Below are 23,907 nucleotides of genomic sequence, written 5' to 3' on the forward strand. Positions count from 1 at the left end.
TCTGCATTTAATATTGTACACTCAGAGTGTGGCTGTGGATTATATCCAGTGCCCTGAGCATGTGGGTTGAGTGTTTAGCTCTTGAGATACACCCCCAGTCCAGTGGGGAAAACTACATTCTAACCCTACCACGACCTAGTCCTATTGAGCTTTACAAATACTTCAAGTGAAATAACATAGAGGATTAAAACTCCAACCAAAAGCCCTTCCCAACAGACAACTCTTACTGGACAAACACAAGAAAAATGAAGGAAAGTGAGACAACATGATGTTAACATGGTAACAATTACACAGTAACAAATTCCAGTGAAGGTGAAGAATGTGAAATAGCAGACAAATAGTTTAAAAGAACAACTCTCATAATGTGAGATGAAATCAAAGAAGACACTAATAAACTTCTGAATTAACTCAAAGACAGTACAACTAAACAGCCAAATACAGTAAGGAGGAAAGTGTAGGATGTGAGAGATGGCTTCCTTTAAGATGCAGAACTACTAGCAAAATAGAGATTTTGGAAATGAAATTGCACTAAATAAAGTTTAAAAAAAAAATCAGTGGAAGGCCTTACCAGTGCAATAGATCAAGATAAAGCAATTGAATCGCAACATTCAAGAAACAACAAACATAAAATAAAAACATGGAAAACAGAATGCATGAGCTCTCTGGGACACCATTAAAAGATAATGAATCATGGGCATAGAAAGAGAAGCTACAAGCTGAAAGCCTAGAAAACATTTTCAATAAATCTGTAGCAAAAGCCGGGCGGTTGGTGGCACATGTCTTTAATTCTTGCACTCAGGAGGCAGAGCCAGGCGGATCTCTGTGAGTTCGAGGCCAACCTGGTTTACAGAGTAAGATCCAGAACAGGAACCAAAACTACACAGAGAAACCCTGTCTCGAAAAACCACAAAAAAATAAAAATAAAAATAAAATAAGAAAATAAAAAAATCTGTAGCAAAAGATTTCCCAAATCAGGGGAATCAGATAGCCATCAGACATGGGATGTCTTAGAATGCCAAATACAGCCTAGAAAAGAACCTCCACATGTCACATTATAGTTAAAATACTAAGGGTACAGAACAAATATAGAATATTGAAAACTATAAGAGAGAAGTACAAAGTTGTATACAAAAGCAACCAATCAAAATAGTGGCAAATTTCTCAACAAAAACTCTAAAAACCAGGAGGGCATGGGTCAATGCATTTCTCTAAAAGATAGTAATTTCCAACGGAGATTATTATATCCTAAACGTAATGAGCCTTTTTCCGTCCCACCAGCCAGCTTCCAAATAATGACATGGAGACTTCCTATCTGTTATGAAAGCTTGGCCTATAGCATAGGCTTGTCCCACTAGCTCTTGTAACTTAATTTAACCTGCTTTTATTAATTTACTTTTTATCATGTGGCTTTTTACCTTTCTTTCATTCTGTATGTCTGACTCTCTCTGTGTCTCATTGGTATCTCCCACAGGCCTAGATTCATCTCCTCCTCTCCTTTTCTCTCCCCCCAAATCCCACCAATACCTCCTGCCTAGCCATTGGCCATTCAGCTTTTTATTACATGAATCACAGTAATACACCTTCACATAGTGTACAAATGTCTCACAACAAAATTCAGCAAAAATGTCTTTCATAATTGAAGCTACTGCAAGATTTGTAACTCCCCAAGCACTAATAAACCTTATTCCTGATTCGAGACTAGTCCCCACTTTGGGTCCATAGTTTTGGCTGAAGCTGCTGTGAGATGGAGAACTTCCTATGTTATTGCCGCCCCATGGATCAGCCTCTAGGAGGCTTAGGGATCAAAGGGAATCCACTTCACCAGTGACACTAAGACTTTTCTATCTGAGGGGGTTAGGAAAAAAGACACTCTCACATTCTCTTGATCATTTCCTTCTTTATCATCAGCTTCTTCTGATGGACTGACTGGGCTGGATTCAGCTGGCTTGGGTTTGGCTGGCTTTTGCAGGAACAGTTGTACAAAAATATATTTATAGATTGTTACATAAAATATTTCCTCATACCAGGGTCCCTAACCTTAGTTTACATGTCTTACTGAAGGGGAGCATCATACCCCTCCATGACTCTAGTCCTTCATTAAACATTGTGTGCAATGTATGATAATACAAGAGCCCCAGGTATGCCTGAGGTGTCTTGTGACCCAAGTCATGGGATGGCTGCAGGGCCCCCTCAGCAAAGTAATCATTATTTACCACATTCTTCAAGGTCAAGATACTTCTAAAAAACATCTGTTCATTCTAATCTCTATCCCATATAGTGATTTTGTTAAATTCCTACAGAGTACAGGTAACATGTTTTTCATCTCCCTTACATGGTTAAAAGCAAAATTATCCCAGTATCCCATACACATTTACATCTAAATAACTTATTGTAGATTAACAGAACTTAAGCAGACAGAAAGTATCTTTTTACAGCCCACTCCCTTGCTGTCAGGCTTCATACCAGGCTACCAAGAAAGGATCAATCGTTCTACTGTCTATCTTGAAAGTTAGTCTCACAAAGAATCCTAAAGGAATCACAAACCTAAACTTTTGTACATAAAAGACCATCAGTCAGCTGCACTTTAGATCTTTAGGGTATATACCCATCTATCACTAGTTCTTATATCAGGAGACTGAGGGCAAGAATGGATACAAGGAGTTAATTGAAGCATGATCCTTATTAGTCTTAACAATAAAAACCCAGAGTCAGATATCAAGGGTGAAAGCTGAAAGATCAGGGAAACAGAGCAGCAGCCACCAGAGACTTCTTACCTCTATGAAATCTCAGACCAAATGGGGGGCAAGATCCTGTCTCCACCCACCTTATATTCTTTTCTCCACCTCCCTAGTGCTGGGATTAAAGGTCTGAGCCTCCCAAGTGCTGGGATCAAAGGCATGAGAGCCCAAGTGCTAGAATCAAAGGTGTGAGCCAACACCTGGCTCTGTTTTTACACAAGACTGGTTCAATCTCCTGTTGCCCGGAATGGCCTTGAACTCCTGATCTTTCTGTTCCTCCTCCCAAATGCTGGGATTAAAAGTGTATGCCACCACTGTCTTGCCTCTCTGATTAACTAGTAGCTAACTCTCTTCTCTGATCTCCAGGCAAGCTTTATTTGTCGGAACACAAACAAGATATCATACAACAGTTAATCATCACGTTTGATCAACAACCAACCTTAACAGTTGGGCTGCTTTGTATTTTTAACCTCAGCTGTGTGTCCTTATGTACATTAGATTGTCTTCTGTGTTTTTTTTTTTTATCTTAAAGCTGTTGTCAAAACATCTGATCTAACCTGAAGTTATTACAAGGCTTTGTATCAGCCAATGATGCACACCAAAAACTCGTGACTGCATTTTTTCAGCATTAGGAGAATTAGAGCCAGTTTGGCTCCTGAGGAATTTCAATTGTTCTCCTTAGTCATTAAACTGAGCTTTGATCTAAAGCAGCTCCTCAGGTGGAAATCATAGTCCTCAGCTGTGAAACATATCCTTGTATATACTTTTATTCATCAAAGCTCTATATAGGCTAGCATTGTTATTATCAATTAGACAGTACAGCTTATGGAGAAAGTCATCTTCATAATAATTCACAGGTAAAAATGCCCAGTAGAATGGGATGTTTCCATGAGACAAGCACCTTATCTTACAGGTGGTGAGGAATTTCCCCACACCCAATTCAACCATGCCAGATATCAGAGAGAGATAGCAACCGCAAGCATGCAAAGACGTAGCAGAAACAAAAGGCATTCCAGGGTCTGTGGTCTCAGGGGCCTTGCCTACCCAAGAATTATCCACCAGGGGGTTGCCTCCTGGAGGACCAACACCCTGAACTTCAGTCGTCACCTGTTGACCCCCCTACACACATGGCTGCTGGTACTATGTGTTTGTGGGCCTTAATTGAGTCAAATATGGTCTCCATTCTGGGTCTTGCGAACCCTTCAGAACCCTGTTGCTGAAGACAACACATAGTTGAATCACAGTACATGGAGAAGTAAAGCTGGTACTGACCTGGAAGCTTCATCCTTATTGGGTAGCTTTCAAAGTGGCAGAAGATTCTATTTATTCTACTAGGGATAAAAGCGTTCAGCAATCTCACACAGTCCTGAACGACTACAATTACAGTTGAACTGCCCATAGTGGCATGAATGTTATAGAAGTATCCAATCACTATCTGATTGGACTTAAAACCCACCCTCAAGCTGGAACTCCTGCCTGGTACTGTTAACTGCACCAAAAACCTGTGAATGGCTAGGTGATAGGCCCAAGGGAGAACCTTTTACTATTATTCTGCTTAATGGGCACCATATTCAGCTAATGGCTTCTTAAGTTACGATCCTTGTATCCAAAGATTAGTACATATCATAGCCCTCATCAGATAAGCTTCTTTTAGCAGTAGATGTTGATTAATGTAGATACTGGCATGCAGGTCAACTACAGACAGTAAAAGACTGTGGAGTGCTCAGCTCTAAATGGGAGGTCTGTATCCCACCCCACACCCAAGGCTCAGGGATCATCGTGGAAGATGGGGCAGAAAGATTGTAAGTCAGGAGTAGTGAATGTGCACTGTGAAATTTCACTTTATGAACATTACGGGATCATTGAATGCATGTGAACTCAGTGGCTGTAACTGCATGCACAAGACCTGCATAAACTCAAGGTAGCCAAAATCCTTCCATGGGCAGAGGAAGCACTCCTGAAGCCCCAGCTTTGGATGAGAATCAATTAGCAATTGGCTACTGCAGGAGGAATGCCCCTGAAACACTACCCATGCTCCAGTAGATAGTCCTACACCTGTGCACACACACACAGCATAAAGGAGACTCAATAGCTGTTTTTGTTTGTTTTTTGAAGAGACAGCACATGAAGTTGGGTGGGTAAAGTAATGGTGGGGGGATGTAAGAGAAACTGAAGGAGAGGGAATAGAGGTAATTTTGACCAAAATATATAATCTGCTGCTATGAAATTTTCAACAACAATGTAAAAAGTGCCATTCATTTACACATATGAAGCATACTGTTTGGAATGTCTGATGCCACCCATGAGCTGTATAATCCTAAATATGTATTTACTCACTTAAGTCATGAAATTAAATACACTTGCAATATTCTTTCAAAACAGCAAAAAGAAAGTTGATCTGCTTAGATTCAAGAAAAGGAGACCCAAATCGCTCTAGTACTTCATACAGCGGATTTGCTGCCACATCAGCTATGGTTTGGGAACCTGCTTGTTCGACGGATGTGTGTTATGCTGCCACTGAAACTCCTGCTGCTTCCTCGGGGCCCAGGATGGAGCCCTCACCCATGGACCATCTGTCACTGGTGTGGACTCCACTGCCTCCCTGTCATCATTTGCTAACTTCCGGCTAAAGTCAGCCACTGCTTCCAACTGATGGAACTGAGGTGACTGCCTGTATCCATGTACAAGAGACATACAGGAAGAATCAGATATTTTCAGGTTTTCTACTGGGCAACACCATCCACCAGATAAAATAAGGCAGTTGCAAAATGTAAGAAGAGTCCCAAGCTGAGCACCAAGATAAATCAGGCCATCCCTTCAGGAATGAATCTAGTAAGGCATTAAATTTATCCTTGCTGCATATTTTGTGCAAATCTCTTTCTGTTGGGATTTTTTTTGTCATGCTCCTCCTCCAATCCCAGTGTGCAGAGGGTTTTGAAAATCTGCACAGTGAGCAGTAGAGTCTGTATGATAGGATAATGTCCACTTATTCCACCATTCTTAGGCTACAGTTGGTTTTTAATAATTCAATACTGTATGATTTGAGAATTCCTCTTCCTATAATCAGTTGGGTTACAAGTCTAGGCACGTGGAGATTCAATTTTCTCTAGCTACCTAGCCCTTGTTTGGAAGACGCATACAAACACCCCGTTGTCTGCCACACTTGACAGATTAGAAGTGGCTATCAGGGGACCCATGCTAAGAGTTTTGAGGAAGCTTACCTGCAGGTAAGTAGGAAATGTCAGGGATGATTAATGCCCACCCTCAGTGTCAAGTCAAAGCACCTTGGCATGTTTCCTTCATCTTTGGCATAGGTATAGAAAACCCATTATTACATTTATTTAATTTGGTCAAAGCAAAATGGGGTCTCTTTCAAGGTTCCATTTTATGAAATGATGGCAAGAAGAGCAAAGATTACGAGGCAACTCTCAACAATGAAATTTTGAAAAATGTCTGCTTCCGAGGCTGTCTTTGTGGTGCGGGAACTTTGAAAGTTGGCTGCATTCTTGGTTTGGCTGAAATCTTAATTGACACGTCACACTGAGACCATCTTTTCCGCCATCTGGGTTATACATTTGATGGAGTTTCTGAGAAAGTGCCTAACATGCTGCCCGAAGTGGTGATGACAGATCATCCCCATGACACTTATTGTGTGGCGGGTGAAAACAAGAAGAATTGAGCAAAGAAACGGAGCAAGCATTCGAGAGGGAAACTAGAAGGTAAAGCCGGAAGAGGCAGAAATGGCACGTGGTAAACAAGACTAAATACTAGGATCTGCTTAAAAAGCTGGCTAGTACTTTCTGAGGTGAGGGCTGATTCCTAATTCAGAACAGGTCAGGGGCACAGCAATGGTGTGTGCAGAGATAAGAGCCACCAGGCAGCTCAAGGTGACCTGTCATACCCATCGGAGCAGAAAGCCTCTCCACCATTGCTGGGGCCTGGGTTCCATCTGCCTCACAAAGTCAATGATTTTAAGCTTTAAGATCAGTTCATAACACATCACTTGACGCTATAGGTTATGATGCCTATGGCGATGATAGGTTGGTAACATTTATGAAAACTTGTTAGGTTCTGTCACAGCGCCAAGATTTTACATATTAATATTTGAGGCCACAAAATGAAATAGGTGCTGTTAACATCTCAAAAAGATAAAGCGATATCTGCAAGGTGACATCATCTGTAAGTAGGAGAGCTGGATCCTGGAGCCCCTCCTCACTCAATGCTTTCCCAAACTGTTTTCTACATTGTAAAAAAGGAGACATAGCTCATTTGGCAACTTCAAATGACAAAAACCATGCACATAAAAATAGCTTGCTTAATTCTGTCCCCTTTATGTTAGGAAAGTAAGCAGGGTTACTTTTCTTCTATTCACTTTGCAGTTCAGAACATGGAGGTTCAGACAAAAATATTTGCCTCGAGGAGAGACAGCTGGTAGGAAACAAGTCATATGAGAAATGAGGTTTCCTTGCTTGAGAAACAATGGGTATAAAGTCATATGAGAAATGAAGTTTCCTTGCTTGAGAAACAATGGGTAGAAGACTGGGAACGGAGGCTGCTTTTGCCTTAACATCTGTAAATTGAACAACTTTTCTGTATAACAAGGTAAAAGTTGTGAGCTGATTGGCTGGGTCACTCACTCCAGGAGTCATTTTCTTCTTCTATGCAAAACAATGCTAACTCCACCACCAGTTCAGCCAACTCACACAGCAGACAGGAAGGACCCACTTTCACAGCCGAAAGGCACCTTAGAGCTCACTACTTCAAATCTCTGTTTCAACAGTCGAGGAAAAAAACACCCAAGTTGCCAACTTGTTTAATGTAAGCTTCTTCATTACGACTGCATTCTGCTCTAAAACACCTCTCTCCTTGTTCCAACCTGGCTTTATTTATGGAACAAAGGCATCAGAAAAATAAATATCACACCAAAAACAAATTCTGTATTTGCTTCTGGTCAGGCAATATTTGATATTATTTAAGACCATTTTTGTACACTGTGTTGGGCTTTTTCTGTTCTGCCTGCCAGGTCACAAATCATGAAATGGAGACTTCTTATTCATTATGGAAGCTCAGCCAACAGCTTAGGCTTGTTTCTAACTAGTTCTTATACCTTAAATTAATCCATATCTTTTAATGTACTTTCAATGTTCTTTTTCATGGCTCGGTTACCTTTACTTTGTAGAGCCCATGCTGCTTGCTCTGCATCCCTGGCATCTCTCCATGACCCCGCTCTTCTTCTTCCCAGTGTCCTCTCTGCCCCCCAAATCCTGCCTAGCTATTGGCCATTCGGTTGTTTATTAAACCAATCCAAGTGACACATTTTCACAGTGTTCAAAAAGATTATTCCACAACGATTCTCACATCCAAGCTTTATATAATATGCACATGCATGTGACACAGATAAGAATTTTGTTTGGACATAGAGATTGGCCGGAAACTGGGTCAATGATGCCTGAAAAAGAACTGTGTGGAATACTCTATGAAGTTGTGACCCAAGCCCTCCAGCAAGGGCGGAAGTCAGCTGGGCAGTGTTCCAAGTCCTCCAGCTGCATTGTCACGAGTGGCCAGTAGAGGCCGCTGTTGTCAGTTGTATTTCTCACATTTAAACTATTTTTTTTTTAAAAAAAGTAAGTTATTGCAGAAATAAGTGAAATGAATGTAGCAAAAATATTCGTATCATCTTTAAAATATTAAATGGCAATAGGAAGGCACAGCTGGATCTATACTGTATAATAAAGTCTCTGATGGTGCTTAAGGACAACATAAAGTTGTCCTTAAGCCAAGGATAGAGCAGAATGACAGAAACAAAACAAACAAACAAAAAAGACAAAAAGACTTTTTATCTGGGCAAATGATGCCCTACAAGGTTGCTGTGAGGATTACATAGGATAAGAGTATAAAATTTGCTTTAAAAAAAAAAACAAAATAAAACAAAAAATCTCTTCTTTTTCTGTTTTTGGTCAGAGGGTGGGGGAGAGGAAAGGCAAAAAAAAAAAAGATGCAGGAAGTTGAAGGGATTGGTTTCGAATGTCTTTCCTTGTAAAAACAGAAAATAATGCTGTCTGTTGAGAATCTGGGACAGAAGGAAAACAAAGCATCCGAGCAAACCAGCAACACTTGGAAATACGCAGTCAAGAGCAAAACCAAACCAAAACACAACCAAGCCAGGAAACTGACAGTGCCAGCCTCCAACTGCGAGCTTCTGTTTCCTTGTTCGGGTTCTGGTCAGCGCCACCAAGCCCGCCAATGAAAAGTTTCTAATATGCCACAGGGTATGGTCCACACACGTAACCCCAGCACTGGGGATACTGAGGCACTCCACTGTGAGGACTGCCTAGGCTACATATCCAGACCCTGTTTCAAACACCAAAACAACACAGCAAAACACATGTGTGTATGTTCAGACTTGGCGTGGTGGTACACATCAGGAGCACCGCCGCTAGCAGAGCTGAGGCAGGATGGTCATTGTTGGAACATGGCCCAAGGATGAAGCTATGTGAGGAGAATTCTGAGAGCTCGTGAGAAAACTCCAAGGAAACAAGACAAGAGTCTTGTAGCCTCTGTTCCTCCATAATATGGGTTGTTCTTAGAAAGTGCTTTTGTCCCCCTCCCAGGTATAGTAAATAGAAGTAGGTTTACTTCCGATTACCCATCATCTACCATTAATTACTCAGATGATGTTTCCAAGTACAGGCTGCCCTTGTGACTGTATACAGTCTAAATTCATGTGACCTTTACTCATGTGACCTCGCTTAACCCTCAGAATATAAACTGTCTGATGCTCTAAATAAAGTTGGCGACTACATGAGACTTTAGTTCTCCGCATCTCAGGCTCCATTATCCCAGTTTCATGCTACTAACTAGAACAGTAACAATTATGAATTGCAGGCCAGCCTGGGCTACATAGTGAGACCCTGATATACTTATACATATACATATATACTTATCTTTGGAGCAATTTTCAGGAAAAAAAAAAAAGAGACCTCTGCTGTGGGATGGTCTGTATGTCAAGTGTGTTGCTGATTGGTCAATAAATAAATCACTGATTGGTCAGTGGCCAGGCAGGAAGTATAGGCGGGACAAGGAGGAGAAAAAACGGGGAAGTGGAAAGCTGAGTCAGAGAGACACTGCCAGCCGCCATCAGGACAAGGAAGATGTAACGTACTGGTAAGCCACAAGCCACGTGGCAAGGTATAGATTAATAGAAATGGATTAATTTAAGCTGTAAGAACAGTTAGCAAGAAGCCTGCCACGGCCATACAGTTTGAAACCAATATAAGTCTCTGTGTTTACTTGGTCGGGTCTGAGCGGTTGTGGGACTGGCGGGTGGCAGAGATTTATCCTGACTGTGGGCCAGGCAGGAAAACTCTAGCTACAGACCTCATATCTACATACACATGCACACACAAGGACACATACACTCATACACATACACACAGAGTCCCCATACATTCTAGTAATGAGATAAATATAAACTTACAGGGAGAATTGTATCTGACTGCACACGTGAAAAGGGTAACATTTTAATGCCCTGTCAGTTGTAATATTTTTCTTCCTTAACCTCACACATGGTAGGAAAGGGTTCTACCACTGAGTCATACCCCTGCCCTTGACAGTTATAACTGATTTAACTACTCTAGAGAGTACTTTGGTAACTCCTAGGGAAGTTGAGGATGGATGACTCTGTCTTAAATATCTGCTCTCTCTCTCTCTCTCTCTCTCTCTCTCTCTCTCTGCCTTGGGAGATTATTGTAAACCCCACCTACTTCCCTGTGTCTGACCCTCTGCCCTTAGGAAGAACACATTATTTCCCTGCCCATGGCTGGGGACTTTGTCATGTGATTTGGTTGGGTCAGTTGAACCCTAGTACCAACAGTATCCTGTGTACATAACCTGCAGAGACACAGCAAACTCTCCTGAACATTCCTCCCACATTGCCTTTGTCATGAGAAGCATGTGTGGCCACACAGGAGCTATTCTGTTTTCTTACCAGTGCAGCAGTGTGAACAGAACAATGTCATGGAGTCCTGAAGAGATTCCAGTGTGGGTCCTTTTCAATATGTGAGGGACATGAAAACAAGGTTACTAATGCCACACAAATACATTTTTTATTTAGATGTTTATAAATTACAATGCTTTAATAACAAATGAAACATTTGTTGGAAAATGTCTATTTTATCTTAATGTCTGTTCATTTCAGAGTTCTGCAAGTGTTTGACTACATTGGCAACTGACTTACTCCAGTGTCTTATACAGCACCTTATACATCTCTAGCAAATATTTGGGAGAAAAACATTTTGAGGGTAAAACTAGCACACTGATATTTATTGGCAGATGCATTAGTATAAACCCTTTTTTTTGTTTATAGGATAGGCCAACATGAGAAGATATTTGCTAATTTGCTTTTTAAAATCCCACCATCATATAACACACCATCAAATTATCCATATGAAAAGTAATCTCTTAATACCTGAGAATCCACCTATAGCGGTGGATTTTTATATTCATTCATGAACACCCCAGTAGAAGGTAGCTGAGGTTCCCTGTGATAGGTACTATTGACCTTCAGTGTGACAGGATCTGAACTTGCCCAGAAGGCAGGCCGACTGTGCACACCAGTGAGAGACCGTCCCATTAGGTTTACTGTGGAGAAGAGCCATCTTATCTCTGGAGGGGAAAGCTTTTGCTTTTCCCAGCTTCTCTTTGTGTCTTGCTGGTGCACTCATGACCGGGTTGTTGTTTTCCTCTGATGTCAGCTTTTCAGCTTTCCCACATGTACTGAAGACCAGCATCCCTGCTCCAGCGTCATTGCGGCATTGCCTCCTGTATCACTCCAACAAGCATCCAGGCCGTTAGCACTAGATTGAGGCAGCTGGGGGCATCCAGCTTTCCAGTGTGAAGACAACTATTGTTGGAATATACAGACTGTATAGTGTAAACCAACCTAATAATGCCCTTAAAAATTCATTCTATCTATCCCGTTTTTCTAGAGAATTCTGACCACACAATCTCTAATAAATTTTTTTTTTTGGTCAGGAAAACAGAATTGTATATTTAACCAAAACTTTGGATCATTGGAATTTTAAGATCTCCATCTTTCTATTTGGTTAACAAAATAAAGTATATAACCTTGAGAAAATAGATTTTTAAGGGTAGTTACATATATGAGTTATAAAGGTACAATGGTACATAAACATTATAAAACAGCATATCACTCATAATTAGAGGTAGGCTTTAAAAATCAAATCCCAATATATCATACCTTCTCTATTTTGTCACAACACTTTCTATTTAATACTTAACACAAGCACATTTCTAATAAAAAAAATTGTATTACATTTTTAGAACCATTTTTATTGAAGCACCAAAATCCATACATAAAATTAAAGAAAAAAATAAAATAGTAAATCAAAATCATATCAGGAGGAAGTATGGTGTCAACATGCTTATTTGACATAGTTATTAATTTGATATTCACTGAGAGATTCAATAATGCTTATAGCAATTTAAAATAGTTTCTCCTAATTCTTGTTTGCTCCATTTTAACATCACAATGACACTTCATTGTACTATAGTAAGCCGATCAGGGGTTTATTTACATGTGTGTTTAATAGTAGAACATAATTATGGTCCAGTCCAAGCTGTTAACAGCAACATTTTCTTGATAGAATTCATTTAAACATGCTTGTATTCCCCACAATAAATTATGACATTAAAAAAGATCCCGATTAGAGTGATATGTCTGTTAAGTTTCTCTTGGAAAACCTATAAACACTAAGTGAACTGAAACTCTGATGAGCACCCAGACAAAAAAGGTTTGAATATGGAAGTCTCAGGAAGCCAAGAGTGAGGAAGGAGCACCAGACACCTGTGTTTCACAGAGCACCACCACCTTTACAGTACTTCCGAGTTCTGAATGTTCAGAGTACTTGAATTGGGAGCCCTGTTGCCATGTGGGGAATGCATTTTCCACAGAACCCTCCACATCTGCCATAGACCTTGGTTCCGTCCTGAAAGTATAAAGAGGTAGAAAACACAAGAGACTTTTATACAAGCTGATAATAGGGCACAACACAGAAAAATCACCCGCTTTGCATCATATGGCTGGAGTCTTAGCCAAGGATCCCTGTATTAGTTGATGTCCAATGCATGCAGGTCATGTGTGGGTCCAAAGAAAATGGACAGTCTAAGATTCATACCCACTGTTGCTCATGTCAAATAAACCACAGTACGATTTACATACTTCATCTCAGCACACATATTTTTCATCAGTATGTTGACTTGTACTGGTGAGTATGTGGGTCTGTGTATGTAGGTGAGTGTGCACATGCATGTGAGTACATGTGGAGGCCAGAAGTTGGCATCCGGTGTCTTCTTCCTCAGCTTCCCACTTTATTTAATGAGGCAGGGTCTCTCACTGAAAGTGGAGCTCATTGATTTGGCTAATGACTTCTAGGAAGTCTTTCCCCACTCTTACTGTCGCACCAGGGTTACAGATGCAGGGCCAGGTCCTCATGTTTGTGTGGAAGGGGCTTTACCGACTGAGCCATTTCCTTTTCCCATATAGCTATTTACATAGATAAAACAGTAGTGCTACCTAGATAGAGATAGGCAGGAAAATATGGGTACCACATAAGTGGATACTCTTAATTCCTGAAAACACTTTGAGGATATTTGTTAACTGGCTCTCAGTTCAATAATCCCTTCACTACACTAAAGTAAGGAGATAAGTAAATTTTATTGAGCCATCAAACCCAAATTGAACCATCACTTTGAAATATTAGACCCTAAATCTCTATTGGGAGTTTTGTTTTGATTTTTCCACACTGGTGGTTGAACCTTGGGACTGGTGGTCCTTGCTAGGTGGATGCTCTCTCACCCATCTACAGCTTCAGCCATCTTTTCACTTTCTTTTGAGAGAAACTCTCACTAAATTACCCAGGCTAACCCTTGAATTCACTTCATAACCTGGCCTTAAACTTACAGGTCTTCGGCCTCAGCCTACAGAGTAGCTAGGATTATAAGTCTATGCTACTAGGCCTAGTACAGTTAAATCACTACCTTAAAAAAAACACACACATGTTCCATCATAAGTCTGAAATCTGAGATCCATGTTCATGTGTGTGGAGCCCATATTTAAATTTGTGTCTCTATTCACATCAATAAAATCAACTTGTTCCCCATTATATGTGGCATTATATGTGGCATATTCATGACACACTGTAAGTGTCTGGTCTTTGGTCTTATATGGGCTTACACCTGAGTTTGGGGGCCTTTAGTGCTAGCTCACAGCACAGAGTGATTCCCAGACTCTTTGGTCCTGCAGGACTTACTTGGGATCTGTGGATGATGACAGAGGCATACCTCCCCTGAGCAAGCCACTTTGCTGTGTTAGATATCTTCATCCCAGTTCCTGCTAAGTTAATGCTGAACTGCCCCTACATTGTGAGAAAAAAAAATGAATACATAAAATATTTAAGAATATTCTTGCCCGGGAGCATCAAATGACTCAAATTATTTTCCAAGGGTCTTAAAACAAGCAAAGAAAGCTGATCCAACTTTATTGAAAGAAAATGAGCCAATTAAGGAGTTTAAAATATGATGACAAATAAGTCTTCTCAATTAAAAGTGCAATAACACTATGTAATGTTAAAGGAATTCTGACAGGCCTTAGACTCTGTGACATCTAGAGCCAAGGTGCCTGTGAGAGTTGGTGAGTCCTTGATGGAGGAGTATGTATAGCAGTTAAGATGTGTTCAACTTTAAGGTTCCTTTTGATTCAAGTTTTGACTACTTATTGAAAGTCTTTGTGGCACTACATCTGTTCACTGTATTTTCTAGAATCTTTCCTTACCGTGACTCCTCCCTTCTGTATTAAAAGCAACACTCCTTTGCTGACGACACAAAACTGCCGAATGTGGCATTTTCCCCTACAAGATCAACCATTTTAAGGCCCCAGAAGGATGTGTGGACTACAACAACACACCACTTATACGTTACGGTGTGTGGTCCCTAGAGGCTCATGTCATGCAAGAAGTATTTTTATGTCAAAATATTTTAGGTTACCTTTGTTAGTAACAAACTTCAAATATATGCTGATTTAGAAATTAAGTGACCAAGGGTGATCCCGTGTCATATTTATATGATCATATGGTAAAGATTTATACACTGGAAATTAGAATAAACACTGATTTGGTCTTCTGACAGTATTCAGCATGCACTGAAATTCCAAGCTAGATGAGGCACTCTCGGACCATACCTTAATAGTTCTGTGACCTAAGATGCTCACATCTTAGGCATGAATGATATGAAACCTGGGAGAATGCATTGTTTGGATTAAAACTCTATCTTATCATGAAAACAAAATATAAATATAAAACAAACTCACTTAACTGTATTCATGAGCTACCACTCTTGTTAAGAATTAGAATATCAGCCAGGCATGGTGGCACACCCTTTTAATCCTAGCACTTGGGTGGTAGAGGCAGGTGGATCTCTGTGAGTGTGCGGTGTGCAGCCAGGCTGGTCTATATAAAGAGTTCCAGGACAGCCAGGAATACACAGAGAAACCATCTTGAAAGACAAATAAACAAACAAACAAATAAATAAATAAGATATCAATTTTGTTTACCTACTTTAATTTTTGGCCATTGTAAAGTTATTATTTTAAAATAAATATTCATTCAAATACATATATAATGTAGTTACGGTAAACAGAGAATTCTCACTACAGAAAGCTTAGGTAAATTCCAGATATTTATTATATAAGTCACTTGATTATAAAACACAGACTATGGGCTGTCTATGACACTGCTGTATTTCCAGAACAGGGCCTCCGCATTAGAAAGTGCTTTTGAACAGATGAATAATGAATCACATTATAAATATTAAATAATGAGAACACAAAAGTAAACACATGAACACACATATAACACCCTTCAGAGTCCATGACAGCAACACTAGGCACATTAGTACTTTAATACTGATCCACATCTGAGCCAAAGAGTTAATTCCTGGGTATATCACACTGATACTCCATCGATATGATGAAAGGACCTTGCACATCTTGTAACTTTCAACTTTCTCAGACGTTAGAACTTTGTTTCTTCCTAAATCTAATGGTCCTCCAGGATGGTATGTTTCAACTTAGAGGAAGATGTTAGAACAGGACGTGGTGAGGGAGGATAGCGTGGAGCTGCTCAGTGCAAACTTTTGTCATATCAATTCATCAAGACATCTTGTAATCCATCACATAGTGTATGCTAAAGAGTAGTCTGTGGACATCAGAAAAATACATGTGGTGTATTGCGTTTGAATGGAAAAGTTCTATGTATCTTGGTTAGGTTATTCGGTCAAGGTAGTATTCAAATCCAGTATTTTCTTATTTTCTTCCAGTTGATCTGTCCATCTTTGGAAGAGTATGGAAGTCCCCTTCATACAGAAGACTATTATGCCTTTTGGTCTTTATTTCTCTTTTCTTGTCCATTGATACTTGCTTTATGTATTTAAGTGCTATAGTGGTGTGTACATGCACGTGTGTGTGTGTGTGTGTGTGTGTGTGTGTGTGTGTGTGTGTGTGTGATGCCACAATTTTGCTTTGAAATGGCTCCAAACATAGTTCTGTCATTTTGTACTCTGTATACAAAACAGCACTCTCAACATTTCCTGTCATTGGTCCAGTGGGATGACTCAGTGGGAAGAGGTGATTCTGTCAAGCTGAGTGACCTAAGCTCAACGCCCTGGAGATCTGACTCCCACACTCATGCTGTGGTGTGTGTGTGTGTGTGTGTGTGTGTGTGTGTGTGTGTGTGTGTGTGTGTACACAAATATAAATAAATAAAAATGTAAAAATTTGCTATTATAAAATCAAAATATGGATCAATTTTGAGACGTGATGTTGCTGCTGTGATCTCGGCAGCACCGTATGGCCAGTCCAGATTCAATTCTCTATGAAATGAGCTGAGCACAGCCATCTCGTTAGTGCACATGTTTGCTTTCATCTTTAATAGCGAAATTATACACCCATCAAATCATTGTCTTAAAGTGAATTTCCTTGTGGTTTATGATCACTAAATGTTTGGTGTGTATGCCTATCTGTGCACCTCCACACCAAAGGGTTATGTAAGAAAGGGCTGGCCAGCAGTGGGGAAGCTTAAGAAGCACTGAGTGAGTCAGCCAGGCGGTGGTGGCGCACGCCTTTAATCCCAGCACTCGGGTGGATCTCTGTGAGTTCGAGGCCAGCCTGCTCTACAGAGCGAGCTCCAGGACAGGCACCAAAATGACACAGAGAAACCCTGTCTCAAAACAAAACAAAACAAAACAAAAAACAAAACAAAAAAACCAAACAAACAAAAAAACAAAGAAACACTGAGTGGACTCCAAGGCTTTCCAACGATGATGAACAGCAGCAATGACAGCAGGTGTCAGGGGTTAAGGTCTTCGGCAATTTCAATGCTGCAGAGATTTTCAGGTAAGGGCTTTGGGGAAACGCCTCTTCCTGTCTTTTTACTACAGGAGGGGACTCCTCTGTCAGCATTGTGTCTCACTCTGCCCAGCAGCAGCTGTAACATCAGTGAGACTCAGGCCCAAGGCTCTCACTCACTGCAACTGTGGAACTGGACATTTGCGCAGGGCGGTGCATGCATCTGGGCACCGGGGTGCAGGTGTGAGCTCACTTTCCATCATGTCAGTGTGTGCGTGGCTATAGTGCTCTCACTAAACTGAGACTGATTTCTTTGGGAAACTTCCAAGCATCCCATGCCTGGGCTCCAGGTGAAGCTATGCCTCCAGCCCTAACAAGGCTCTGAGGAAGAATACATTTTCCTAAGGTTTGGGCCCAGGGAAGGAAGACTCAGTTCCAGTAAAGTACAGGGACAGCTCAAGTTCCAAGGAACGAGGCACCATAAACTTATGACTCTGGACTGCAGACCCTAGGAAAGTGAGATGTGGTGGTAACCCAGGCAGGTAAAGCAGGTAGGTTTGTTGGGGTCAGGATACATATGACATGGCTCTGAGGGAGGCCAGCAGTTCAGCAAGGACTTTACAGAGACACAGGTTCCTGGCTGCTAGGCTGGTCCACTTCCAGATGGGTTGGCACTGAGGATGTTTGGTCTGAAGGATGAAGTTCAGTCAAGTTCTCAAGCTCTAGAACGTGAGGCGCTACATCTATTCAGCATCTGGATGCACTGTTATGGGCTTAGCCGGGTCTCTAGATCTTTGGACCATGTCTGGCTTCACGTCAGCTGTACCCCTAGGGGTGCCCTACTGCTTCAGTGCACAGGAAGCCTGAAGGGCTTGGGGTCCAGAGTGTTGCCACAACTGTGATGCTAGAGTGGTGTTTCTCATCTTGTGGATCACGACCCCTCGGGGGAGGTCAGATGCCCCTCTCAGGAAACAGATGTTTCCATTACAATTTATAACCGTAGCAAAATTGCAGTTATGAAGTAGCCACGAAAATAATTTTGCGGTTGGGGGTCACCAGAACACGAAGAACTGTATTAAAGGGTCTCAGCATTAGAAAGGGTGAGAACCACCGTGCTAGGTGGAGAAAACACTGGGAATCCATCACTGAGTGTGAGAACAATTAGATATCTGTATACAGAGCCCTCCCACCCCAGGCTCTGTGTCAAAATTAATCCATAATGAGCCATAGGGTAGATATAGAGCAGGACTAGCATGTAGAATAAAAACATTTTAAAATGGAGAAAATCTGTGCAATTCAGCATTTGATTTCTTAGCTCAACAATCCATAAGAAATAATACATGTTTTCATTAAAATAAAAGAAAAACTTTTACTCTGAAAGATGCTTATGTGAAAGAAATGGTGGTTCAAAGAAAATGCGATATCTGCAAATATCACTTCTGGTGAAAGACCTTTCTTTGTGTCTATCCAGAATACGCAAAGGACTCTCAGTGTCCACCAATCGGAAAACAACCTCAGTGTCAAACACAGCCAGAGACGTGGGTATCCACCTCATTAAACAAAACACTCAAATGAGAAACAAGCCCAGGGAAGGTACTTAACATCGTCATGCGCCAGATGCTGCTCATGAGAAAGCAAACAAGCAGACCCACTCGGCCATACCAAGTGCTGGCGAGGGTGCAAGGCAACGTGGATGTTCATCTTTGCTGGTGGAAAAACAAAGCTTCTCTTCACAATGTACACCACAGAATCTACAACAAAATCCTAGGGACTTTACCTAGGAAACTGAAAACATATTTAGACACCTGTATGTGTGTGTAAATCATAATTTCCAGCACCAGGAAATAACGAGCATGGATGGTACCGGCATGATCCACTGGCATTACCGGAATGTGATTATTTTCCCCAACTCTCTGGGAATCAAATATTAATTACAAGACAGAAAACAAGGTCTATACCAGGACTCTTTGGGAACATCTACATTCCATCTGACATATGTATTCCCAAGTCCCATAACACTCTCCGACTCCATCTCACATTCAATGTGGTAAAGTTTATTTTCTCTAAAGAATGCCATATGTGTTTGTGCTCTTTTTAGCATTCATATCCTGGGGTACCCAGTCACATGCAAACAAAGAGGATGTGGTTTTGATGAATCCCCAACATCAGAACAAGTTCTCTCTGTGACATCGAGCATCTGGAAGGTATTCATGCAAATGTCACGTAACTTAACACAGAATCTGGTTTATACATTTCACAGAACATCTCCCAAAATACTGGGCAGTTTATATTTTTGGTAACAGTAACCTGGGGCAGACAAACACAGACTGAATATGGATGACACAACTCCTTTCAAAGCATCTCTCTGTGCCCAGCACCATCTAATTTTGGCACGAAACCCTGCGTCCGCAAATGTTCAGAACCAAATGAGGGGCCATTGCACCCTGATGGTAGAAAAACATCTTACTGCTTACTTACTTACTGCTGCTCTTCCATTGACTATTCTAAGGCTGTGAGAGGTGGGTTGACATGGAGGATCTGTCTGTCCAACTATAAACTGAGTTATATGCTTTACACCTACATAATTTCCTTAAAATATTTGTGAGGGAAAGGTATTAGAATGAAAGAAATAACTATCTTATCATTTTAAATGTAGAAACCTCTCACTTATGTGTCTTGTTTATGATGATTATCTCTGTTGAGACACTTCCTACAGGGAGAGCTCACCCATGAGACAAGACGGATTTTGATTCTACTTGGTAATTATGTGATTTACTTGAATACCAATCTCCTTTGAATTTTGCTGATATCTCTCACTGAGCAGACTTAAATCAACATGGAATGATGAGGCTCAGATTTCCAGAATTTGACAGTCTTTCTGAACAGCAGTATTTGGAAGGCCTCCTATCACCAAACTGTTCACATATCTCATAGTATCAAATATACGACCAGATGGTGGAGTTAAAAGGAGAGTGTTGTTGGAGAAAGTTCATCCGTCTTGACATGGATTGGCCACTAGAGGATTAATCTCCACGTGAGAGGGTCAACAGGAAAATGTCATCAATCAAAGGAAGCCATGCATCATGGTGAACATCCTTTAGCGTGTAAAACGTTTTTGGTTACACATCCTTGACTTTAGGGGATGTGTCGGAATACACAGACAAGGTGTTTGAAAGGGAGGGGATCTCAAAACTGAAGAGAAGTTCTGGGGAGAGATTTGAAAGGAGTCCACTCTGGGAGGGAGCCACTGATCGCCCCATGAATAGAGGAGGAAACAGGAAAGAAGAACTATGGGGATTAGTAGATCTAACCAGCCTCGATGACTGAAGGAGAACGCAGGAGTCCTCTGCGAAATTGTCTGCTTTCAACAACAGAGACAACAGAACGAGACATGGCTCAGTGGGCAGATGTGTCTGTCTGCTGCACAAACATGGGGAACCGAGTCTGGATCCCAGCACCCATGTCAAAAGCCCAGTGTGCGTCATGCTAGCCTGTAACCACAGCACAGCAGAGGGCAGAGACAATAGGGTCTCTGAGACTTGCTGGCTGCCAACCTAACTCCAGGCTTCAGAAGAGAGTGACAGAGCAGGACATCTGATACTCCTCTCTGGCCTATACATGTGCACGTATACACATGTGTGAATATATACCACAAATCTCTCTCTCTCTCTCTCTCTCTCTCTCTCTCTCTCTCTCTCTCTCTCTCTCTCTCGTGTGTGTGTGTGTGTGTGTGTGTGTGTGTGTGTGTGAGATATCAAGACAAAAAATATTTATAGAATTGCAGGTTGAAGAACTTGTGGGCACTTTATCAATAACTGCTGAAAATTATGAAGTATGGACACCATTTAAACATATATCTCTAAAAGTCATTCTGAAGTTACACAGCTCACAGAGAAATTTTTATTTAGGGAAAATCTATTACATCCAGGTAAGAATGATAAAAGCTATGGTATGTGAATCACAACCTTCTGTTCCCTCTTCCACCTTGACGAGATAAGATTTCTAGTAATGGTCAGTGGAGTTAAAAACACAGGGCCCCACATACCCCTAGCTCCCTCCTACAGCTCTCCTTGAGATAGGTAGCCTCCCCCCCCCCCCCCCCCCGCCACATTTCTCATCCCACCCACCCGGGTACTTCAAAGTTCTAATATAGATGAGGGTCCTCAGATTTCTGAGCTTCCTTCTTCCAGTCAGCCCCTACTCACAGAGCGGAAAGCATACCCAAGATGTGGCTGCGCAAGAAAGCTGGGCCCAAATCATCATTACCCAAAATCACTGATAAGCAAGAGGTTTCATTCTGAGAAGGACAAGCTAGGAGGCCCATGATTATTTACATGCACGGCCCTGTGTACAGACAAGAATGTTAATGTGATGGCGAACACCATGTTTAGAGGATAGATGTACTCTGTTAGGCTTGTAAAAATGAAGTTGTATTCAGCTGGAAAAAGCCATGAGGAAGTTGCTTCTACTTTGAGTGTACCCTGTCATCTGGCCCAAGGTGGGCCACTTCCTTGCACAGTTGGAGTATTCTTAAAAATTGCTGATGGTTGCAAAATATTTCACTAACTCAGCTATCCCTACAAGGTAATGGGGTCACAAGATTAAGCAGAGTAACCACTAAGTTCTGCCTTTGTATGAGACACTTGCTTGTTTGGATGGCTGAGACACCTGCTGGATCTCTGTTACAAAATCAACACTTGCCCACACCCAGACAGGATATGAGTTAATTTGACTCCCCCAAATTATAACCTGATGGTTTTTGCCTCTATAATCCTTTGGCTAACAATAGCAGGGGCCTTACCTAGAGAACTCTCTCTGGTTTGGTCCTGGATGGTCTCTTTTTAATAATGAGCCTCTCATTTACTAAAACCAAAATTTGAGTCAGACTGATGGTTCTCTGAAAGACCCCAGACCCACAAGAGCTTATCTGAGGAACAGGCCACTGTATGTTTCCAGATGCACTGTACAGGCACAAAAGCTGTCCTCAGAGCATAATCAGGTTATAAAAATAGAAAATTACATGGCATTTGCTAAGGGGATGGAGATTATCCGGAATATAATATGGTGAGGTTCACACTTCAAGATGACATTGAAAGTGGGATTTTTAGCGATATGCAGGAAGAAGATAAACAACCAGAGTGAGAAAAGTGAGTAGATGGAAGAGAAGGTTGAGGTTTAACCCCGGGGAAAGGGATGGCTGAGAAATACCCCTCCGGGAGTCTCTCCTGACCCATAAGAATATCTGGTCTGAGGAACATAATGTATCTGTACCTGATTGTGGAGTGATTGACATCCCCGTCCCCATGATGGTGCCCAAAGGCCAGAGCTAGCATCCAGCAGCTGGAAAAGAGTGAGAGCTGAGGACAGTGTCAGCTCAGGCTGACTGGCCAGAGTTGATGGAGAGTCAGATGGAGAGCTGAGAAAGAGGAGGCTGTGAAGACTGTGCAGGACAAGGCTGCTCCCCATAAAAACTTTCCAGATTTGACACATCTGAGCTGGGAAGATGGGAAGAGACCCACTCCAACAAAGACAAAGGGGATGCTAACGGAGCAAGAAAAACTCAGGTGGATTCAGATTCAGTACCTAGATGGGTAGGCAGGCAGGTAGCCATTTTTACAACAGTGGAGAAATTAAATGTTACAATAGAGAACATTCCTTGGGTGAGAAGAAAAGCAATAAGGCCTAAAGAATTAAATAGGGCACGATGTACAGGGAGCAAAACGTACGAGATGAAAACCAAGTAGACTGATAACATGAAAAGTCCACTTAAAAGACAAAGACACCCCCCCCCAAGAAAAATCTGTAAGAAACACTCTTAAACTCTAAGAGTATACACTGAAGGTAAGTCCATGGAAATGTATGAACCAGGTAAGTAACAGCTCTAGTGCTCTGGAATGTCCACACCAGCATCAGATAAGTAAACATTAAGGCCAAAGGGAGTTACTACAGAGGAAGGGGCACATTTTATGATCATGAAAAGAAAGCCTATTGGTGGGAGTTATAGATGCACAATCGTGTACAGAGGAAACAAAACACATGAAACAAGACTGCACTAGGAACACAGTTCAACTTGAGCAGTGGTAGAGTTCCAGCAGCCAGCATGAAGCAGATCAACAGGGAAACAGAAGAGTGGATCACACTGCCTGAGCAGCCTGAATCCTATGAACAAATCACCCAACAGAATGTCATCCTTTGCAAGCATGTCCCAAACACTCTTCAGAAAGAACCACATGTTACACCATAAAACCACCCTCAATAAATTTAAAAGGACAGAATAATATGGTGTGTGTTTTCTAACCACAGTGGAATGAAAATAGAACAAAAAAAAGGAAACTTTAGGAAATTCACAAATTTGTGGAAATTAAACTTATTCTGAAATAGTTAATGATGCAATGATAATAGAAAATATTGTAATATAAATAAAAATAAATATAAATATGCAATATGCAAAAATCCTTAGATACAGAAAAAACAAATACTTAAAATACAGTTTATAGCTATAAAAGCATAAAAAGAAGAAAATTCCACATCAATAGATGCCAGAAAAAGCAACACAGTACCCACAGCTAAGTGTGGCCCTCCCCATCATCCAGGAAGCTTCTTTCTACAGCAGACAGAGGCCATTACAGAAATCCATAACTGGACAAAATGTAGAGAACAGTTGACTATGGGATGTCCATCCTCAGGTGAGATATTTACAACACAACCCCTACACATTCAGGGAACATCTTGGAAGAGGGGCCGGAAAAG

General features: G+C 41.2%; 1 protein-coding gene across 7 annotated transcripts in view; it reads right to left on the bottom strand.

Moving 5' to 3' along the window:
* Positions 1 to 10,817: 10,817 nt before the first annotated feature.
* Adamts20 (ADAM metallopeptidase with thrombospondin type 1 motif 20) overlaps positions 10,818 to 23,907 on the bottom strand; it is a 136,280-nt gene continuing 123,190 nt past the window's right edge. For 2 of the 7 annotated variants that reach the window (XM_052748744.1, XM_052748738.1), the window contains 2 exons: positions 14,069 to 14,173; positions 10,818 to 12,745 (listed from right to left, as the gene is read on the bottom strand). In XM_052748744.1, coding sequence (XP_052604704.1) covers positions 12,656 to 12,745; positions 14,069 to 14,173 — 195 coding nt within the window. In that variant the 3' untranslated portion in view covers positions 10,818 to 12,655. Of the gene's footprint in view, positions 12,746 to 14,068; positions 14,174 to 15,123; positions 15,309 to 23,907 lie in introns of those variants that run through there. The other 5 variants (XM_052748742.1, XM_052748739.1, XM_052748743.1 and 2 more) reach the window with 3 other exon arrangements.

The sequence above is a fragment of the Peromyscus californicus genome, unplaced genomic scaffold (genome assembly GCF_007827085.1).
Source record: "Peromyscus californicus insignis strain IS unplaced genomic scaffold, ASM782708v3 Scaffold_20__1_contigs__length_68692818, whole genome shotgun sequence".
Taxonomy (NCBI): domain Eukaryota; kingdom Metazoa; phylum Chordata; class Mammalia; order Rodentia; family Cricetidae; genus Peromyscus; species Peromyscus californicus.